Source organism: Thalassophryne amazonica, chromosome 17 (assembly GCF_902500255.1).
Source record: "Thalassophryne amazonica chromosome 17, fThaAma1.1, whole genome shotgun sequence".
Classification (NCBI taxonomy): Eukaryota; Metazoa; Chordata; class Actinopteri; order Batrachoidiformes; family Batrachoididae; genus Thalassophryne; species Thalassophryne amazonica.
The window spans coordinates 28,008,161-28,015,884 of record NC_047119.1 but is presented as its reverse complement, the minus strand read 5'-3'; the positions used below and the strand labels follow the sequence as shown (position 1 = coordinate 28,015,884).

Sequence of the window (7,724 nt, the reverse complement as noted above, 5' to 3'; positions counted from 1 at the left end):
AGCATTAGTGAAGGTTACAAATGATCTTCTTATGGCTTCGGACAGTGGACTTATCTCTGTGCTTGTTCTGTTGGACCTCAGTGTTGCTTTTGATACTGTTGACCATAAAATTTTATTACAGAGATTAGAGCATGTCATAGGTATTAAAGGCACTGCGCTGCGGTGGTTTGAATCATATTTGTCTAATAGATTACAGTTTGTTCATGTAAATGGGGAATCTTCTTCACAGACTAAAGTTAATTATGGAGTTCCACAAGGTTCTGTGCTAGGACCAATTTTATTCACTTTATACATGCTTCCCTTAGGCAGTATTATTAGACGGTATTGCTTAAATTTTCATTGTTACGCAGATGATACCCAGCTTTATCTATCCATGAAGCCAGAGGACACACACCAATTAGCTAAACTGCAGGATTGTCTTACAGACATAAAGACATGGATGACCTCTAATTTCCTGCTTTTAAACTCAGATAAAACTGAAGTTATTGTACTTGGCCCCACAAATCTTAGAAGCATGGTGTCTAACCAGATCTTTACTCTGGATGGCATTTCCCTGACCTCTAGTAATACTGTGAGAAATCTTGGAGTCATTTTTGATCAGGATATGTCATTCAAAGCGCATATTAAACAAATATGTAGGACTGCCTTTTTGCATTTACGCAATATCTCTAAAATCTGAAAGGTCTTGTCTCAGAGTGATGCTGAAAAACTAATTCATGCATTTATTTCCTCTAGGCTGGACTATTGTAATTCTTTATTATCAGGTTGTCCTAAAAGTTCCCTAAAAAGCCTTCAGTTAATTCAAAATGCTGCAGCTAGAGTACTGACGGGGACTAGCAGGAGAGAGCATATCTCACCCGTGTTGGCCTCTCTTCATTGGCTTCCTGTTAATTCTAGAATAGAATTTAAAATTCTTCTTCTTACTTATAAGGTTTTGAATAATCAGGTCCCATCTTATCTCAGGGACCTCGTAGTACCATATCACCCTAATAGAGCGCTTCGCTCTCAGACTACAGGCTTACTTGTAGTTCCTAGGGTTTGTAAGAGTAGAATGGGAGGCAGAGCCTTCAGCTTTCAGGCTCCTCTCCTGTGGAACCAGCTCCCAATTCAGATCAGGGAGACAGATACCCTCTCTACTTTTAAGATTAGGCTTAAAACTTTTCTTTTCGCTAAGGCTTATAGTTAGGGCTGGATCGGGTGACCCTGGACTATCCCTTGGTTATGCTGCTTTAGACGTAGACTGTGGGGGGGTTCCCATGATGCACTGTTTCTTTCTCTTTTTGCTCTGTATGCATCACTCCGCATTTAATCATTAGTGATCGATCTCTGCCCCCCTCCACAGCATGTCTTTTTCCTGGTCTTTCCCTCAGCCCCAACCAGTCTCAGCAGAAGACTGCCCCTCCCTGAGCCTGGTTCTGCTGGAGGTTTCTTCCTGTTAAGAGGGAGTTTTTCCTTCCCACTGTTGCCAAGTGCTTGCTCACAGGGGGTCGTTTTGACCGTTGGGGTTTTTCATGATTGTTGTATGGCCTTGCCTTACAATATAAAGCGCCTTGGGGCAACTGTTTGTTGTGATTTGGCGCTATATAAAAAAAAAGTTGATTGATTGATTGATTGGTTACAATGTTAACAACTCTATACAGCATGCTTAGCATGACGTTAATACGTGATAATAATGCAAATTAATTATTGGACATTATTGATGCTATACATTAAGTAACTAAACTGAAACTCACTTAATGTAAGATATTTTCAATCCGAGTGCATTATTTTCATTACTTACCGTACCACAGACATACTGTAAATTTATTTAATCGGAATCTCAGCTCTGACCGCTTAAACAGAACCGAAAGATCAATGAGAACATGTCACTTCAGTCATAGTCCAAATCCATTTGCAATAAAATGAATATTTGTGTTTTACTGTTACTTTTGTTTTTGTTTATTTGGTGTGTAGTACCTTCTGGCAATCACATGGTTTGTTTCTGACTAAGAGAATGTCATTTATATGCTGTTGCTCAAAGTTTAATCACGTTACCATTTTTGTCCCTGATCAAGCAATAATATGCATTTGTCAACTTAAAATCAACTGTAAATCAGTTGCTGCTCCCACTAAACATTAAGGCATGAGTGTAAGAAAATTAACATACCTAAAAAGATGGATTTTTATAATATTGTAAATGCTGGTGCTTATTTACAGCTTGACAAATTCTGTAATAGGGCAACAATCTCTGTGCATATTCATTCATTTTCTGAGCCCACTTATTCTAGTTAATGTTCCCGGGAAAGGGGCTGTTTGGATCCTATCCCAGCAGTCATTGGGTAAGATGTGAAGTCAGCCCTGGACAGGCTGTCAGACTATTGCTGGGCCGACACATACAGTATACACAGAGAAACTCTCACTCACACATACAGTCAATTTAACCAAAACTAAATGTCTTTGGAAATGCGATGAATCCAGAGCACCTGGAGGGAACCCATACAAACACAGGAATAACATGCAAACTCCACAAAGGACCAGACCGGAAACAAACCTGGGACCTTCTTGCTGTGAGGCAGCAGTGCAAACCTCTTATTCACTATGTTCTCTGTGTATCTAACTTCTTATTACTCTGAAACCTTAACATGGTTTTTGCAAAGTTTCTCTTGCAGGAGCCTAATAGTGTTTTGCATGGTCCCATCTAATAACTCACCTTGAATATTAATCATATCACCACACAATATATTACAGACAATATCTGGTGTCAAAGCTCATTGGTAGTTGTTTGCCTGGATGGGGATCGGGGAGCAACAATCCTTTCCACTTGAAGAACATCCTTAAAGCAATACATAGTAAGCAACAGAGGTAGGCCGATTAATAAGTTGTCTAAATAATCAGGCTGATTAAATGCATTTTGAGATAATTAGCCAATTAAAAAAACAGACATCTGCAGTCACATTTGACAATTGGGCTTGTCATATAGCTGCTGTAGAATGATATTAATGCTCCTGCTTATCTCAGTTTGCATACAGACCGGTGCCTTAAAGCAATGGGAGTGGGTGTTTTGAAACAGTGGGAAACCAATTTTGGATGTAGCGTTACCTGGCAGAAAACAGCAAGACTTGAACAGAGGCAGTATAGCAACATCCCCGCAGCATGATCTTGGATGTTTTTCAGTGGCAGGAACTGGGAGACTAGAGGGAAAGATAAATGCAGCAATGTACAGACACATTCTGGATGAAAACCTGCTCCAGAGCGCTCTTGACCTCAGACTGGGGCAATGGTTTATCTTTCAGCAGGACAGTGACCCTAAGCACACAGCCAACATATCAAAGGAGTGGCTTCAGGACAACTCTGTGAATGTCCTTGAGTCCAGACCTGAATCTGATTGAACATCTCTGGAGAGATCTGAAAATGGCTGTGCATCAATGCTCCCCATCCAACCTGATGGAGCTTGAGAGGTGCTGCAAAGAAGAATGGACAAAGCTGCCCAAAGGTAGGTGCACCAATCTTGTGGTGTCATATTCAAGAAGACCTGAGGCTGTAATTGCTGCCAAAGGTGCATCAACAAAGTATTGAGCAAAGGGTGCAAATACTTATGTATGTGTGTTTTCTGTTTTTATTTTTAATACATTTTCAAAATAATTAAAAAAAAACTTTTTTTCATGTTGTCATTATGGGGTGTTGTGAGTAGAATTTTGAGGGACAAAATTTATTTACTCCATTTTGGAATAACAAACATGTGGAAAATGTGGAAAAGTGAAGCGCTGTGAATACTTTCCGGATGCATCGTATTTAAATTGGGCTGATGGATAGGGAAGAGTGATTTTGGTTAGGGTTGGTGAAAGATCAAGGTCCAAATTTATCCTATATATGCTCTGAGGGCCACTGGTGCCAATGGTTATCTTATTCTCCGGCTTTCTTTCTTTAGCATGAAGCGGATGAGAAGCTACAACTTCCCCTGGGTGGGACACCGGTCCGATGCAGGTTACTTCTCCAGCCAAGGGATTTACAGCTGGGTGGACTGGGACAATGCAGATAGGACATAGACAAGTAGCATGAATGGGATTCAAACCCAGTCCTACATATTGGCAGGCCAGCTCTTTTTCGACTGAGATATCTGGTTGACACTACTTATGGTCAAAGGCGGGGGTAAAATTTGTGTCTCTATGCTGATAGGAAAATTACTAATTTTATGAAAATAAGCTGAGTAATTGTTTATAGACTTGATTTTCTGAAATCCCATGTAGCACTTTCCCTATATGCCGGATACTTGCTTCACTTCAGGGGTATGATGACATCAGGTGTACATAAAGCAGGCTAGTTGTACTTGAGCACTTTTGCTATAGTTTTTGGAAAATCAATTGGTCAGCCATATTGAAAAAAATGGCCGACTTTGAGGATTCTCACATTGCCAGTCAGGCACATTTGGCAAATAGACCTCATGGAATAATTCTGCAACATTTGCTGCTTAACTTTCATTATTTGTCTGCTATCTGTGTTAATAATATAGATGCTTCACAGTGTTGTTTACCACACTGTGAGCCCGCTATGTGTCCACCCAGCTCCAGCCACAATAATTATTTTTTACTACACTTGCAGGTATTCATTCATGTCAAAGTAATTTTATGGACTGTGGTTGGTCTACATTGGAGCTTTTGACGTCCAAAATGTGCTTGATGGATGTGGGGAAATTCTTTGGAGCTTTGGAGAAACATTTGTGTTATTTTGGTGACTGATCTGGGATCTGTGCAATTGCCGATTGACTGGTCTTCACCTCCGGGTTGTCCTTTCAGGCCATCTATCATTGTGAACACTGGACTCTATATGATTGCTTAGCTGCATCATTTCTATCACTGCATTTTCTAACAGATCTGTGTCATTTTATTTGGTGGTATGGCCAAAGCAGATGGCCACCCCACAGAGTCTGGTCTGCTTGAGGTTTCTTCCTGTCATTAAAAAAAAAAAAAACACCTGAGGGTATTTTCCTTACTACTGTCGCCAATGTGTTTGCTCATAGGATGGGTAAGGTTTAAACCTTGCTCATGCGTGGCATCTTGGGGCAACTTTTGTTGTGATTTGGAGCTGTATAAATAAATAGAATTGAATTACACAGCAGTAGCAACAAAATGACACTCTTGGCAGTTTAAAGAGCAAGTATATTTATCAAAGATACTCCCGTCTACTTTCACATTCCATAACTTACAACACTTTTGCTACAAAGTATATTTTTAACTAAAATCTATGAGAGGCAGGGATAAAGAGAGAGAGAGAGAGAACTTAAGGCAAATGAGGCAGAAGATCAGTCAGTGCCCAATTTTAAAAGAATTTGGGATGTGTAGAAAAGTCATTTTCACTCGAGGTCCAGCCAGCACACCACATAAGAACACTTTTTGCTCCTTCCACTGTCATCATTGTGTCTGCACTGGAGTCGTTTTTATGCATGCTCCTCATCACCAGCGTCTCTCTCGTGCTATTTGTTCGTAAGTGCAGATGCTGTTGTAAAATATTAAATAGCAAGATGCTTGTTTTTCTACATCCTGTGAAAATCCAATGCTCTCAGCAAACAAGCATCAATGCCATTTGCACGATCAGTAATGTGTCCTGTAAAAATATAAATATGGACTCATTGAAAGTCTTGTTTTGGTCCTTTTTTAATAGTTTATCTGTTGTCTGAAAAAGCTTTAGCTTTCATTCCACTCTGGCATGATGCTGACACTATGTACCGTGTGGTACTGGTGCGGCGATAGCGTGCGCGGAATGCCGTGCGTGTAGAGGTACTCGTTTCCCTGCAAGCCTGCTGCTGGTGACTGGATGCCAGCGGCAGGACTGCACTGCCGGCCCAGAGTCTGATGGGTCATGGAGCTCTGGTACATGGTGGCGTGGTGGTGATCACTCAGCTGTGGAGAGGCGTGTCCTGCCACCCCGCCCAGTCTGGACACCAGGGGTCCAGAGGTGAAGTGAGCAGAGAAGTGCTGGTAAGGCAGCCGCTCCATTGGCTGCATGGTGGTGACAGAGCAACTCCCGTAGGGCGAGACGCTGGCCCAAGTGTTACAACTGATGTCCTCCAAACTGGGCACAGGCTCAGCTCCCTGCGACGCGCTGGCGTACATACAGGCCTGCCGCTGGCTGGATTCACTGCGGTAGTGCCCACCAGCTAGGCCTAGGCTCTGGGCGTAGCCAACAGGACGGTAGTAATGGTCTTCCTCACTGGATGAGCTCTCCAGATAGGCTTTCTTATATCCATGCTCGCCTGAGTGACAGTCGTCTTCCACTGCAGACAAAGTTGAATTAAAACAGAAAATTATATGAAAAACAAAATGTCAGGCATCAGAGGAGACACTTTACAATATTAACTGTAGTGCTGACGCAAAATAGTTATATAGCTATTGTAGTACTACTAATAGAAACTACACTTAATTACATTTGCTATATTCTTCTCATGTTCAAGTTTCTCAAACCCAAATAACACACTCAGCAGCACACCATGCACATAGAGTCCTCCTACCTTTCCTCTTGATGCAGTGGTACTCCTGGCCGTGTTCATGCGGAAGCGGGTAGGACCCCGACTGAGGCAGCAGGTCCTGTGAGGTGCTCGTGACCCCGTTCTCACACTGGGAATACTGAGTGTTCAGGGTGCTCGAGGTGGACATGCCCTGAGCCTCCCCGCTAAACGGACTCTGGCTGGAGCCCACTCTTTGGCGCACTGTGCTGCGAGGTACTACAGGATACTCCTTGGTGCTATGTACAGACACACACAGAGAATTATTTGAAATTTCCTAATTAATTTCATTGTTAACATTGGTGGCTCCAGATTTTTTTTCTTGGTGGGACGAGGTGTGGGCATTATTATTTAGTAGTGTGGCAATAGAATTTGTCGCAAATGTGAAGGTGGGTTTTAAAGTTCATTTTAACTTCCTTTTACATCATATCAATAGCTCCTGCATATACAGTAATACACACCAAACAGAACTAACAATAAGGGCTGTTTAAAACTAAAGTACTGGTCTTAATGTAAGATTTTTTTTTTCCTTAAAATATCTGAAAAATATGGGGCATTTTGTAATTGTGGACCAGACATTTTGCATGTCATAAGAATAGGTGGCACCAAGCCTACCCCCCCCCCCCCCCCCACAATCCTCTCAATGTGCTTTTAATAGCATTATTTTTTTAAATACAAAATTTGATCTTCCGAAAGCACAAATGCTAACTTGGAAATTTTGGAAAAACTTACAGAAGGAACAATAGAAAAACTACACAGTTAACACTAATGCAGTCAGGATACATGCTGCTGTCCTATAGGTGGCACTATTTTATTTCTCCCTTTCTTAATGTTGGGCTCTGTTCCTCAATTTTCATCACGTTCTGATTCCTGGACAGAGTTGTTTGACAAGGAAACAACTGATTTTTACCCAAGGCCAAAATATGGCCATCGGGTATCGCGAAGGCCTTGCGCCCATGCGTCCATCTGTCCGTGCTCAGTGTAACTCCAGTCCTGTTGCTGCCAGGGTCTTCTAATTCACACAGCACATTCTTGGGATACAGACCTTTGAGAAGTTCAAAGATGGCTAACATTGATCTACAGCGAGGAAAATAAGTATTTGAACACCCTGCAATTTTGCAAGTTCTCCCACTTAGAAATCATGGAGGGGTCTGAAATTTTCATCTTAGCTGCATGTCCACTGTGAGAGACATAATCTTAAAAAAAAAAAAAAAAAAAAAACGGAAATCACAATGTATGATTTTTT

General features: G+C 41.5%; 1 protein-coding gene across 2 annotated transcripts in view; it reads right to left on the bottom strand.

Annotated features, from left to right (window-relative positions):
* Nucleotides 1-5,020: 5,020 nt before the first annotated feature.
* Nucleotides 5,021-7,724, bottom strand: part of tbx5a (T-box transcription factor 5a) — a 28,687-nt gene continuing 25,983 nt past the window's right edge. For both annotated transcript variants that reach the window (XM_034192794.1, XM_034192793.1), the window contains 2 exons: nt 6,485-6,717; nt 5,021-6,250 (listed from right to left, as the gene is read on the bottom strand). In XM_034192794.1, coding sequence (XP_034048685.1) covers nt 5,661-6,250; nt 6,485-6,717 — 823 coding nt within the window. In that variant the 3' untranslated portion in view covers nt 5,021-5,660. The remainder of the gene's footprint in view (nt 6,251-6,484; nt 6,718-7,724) is intronic.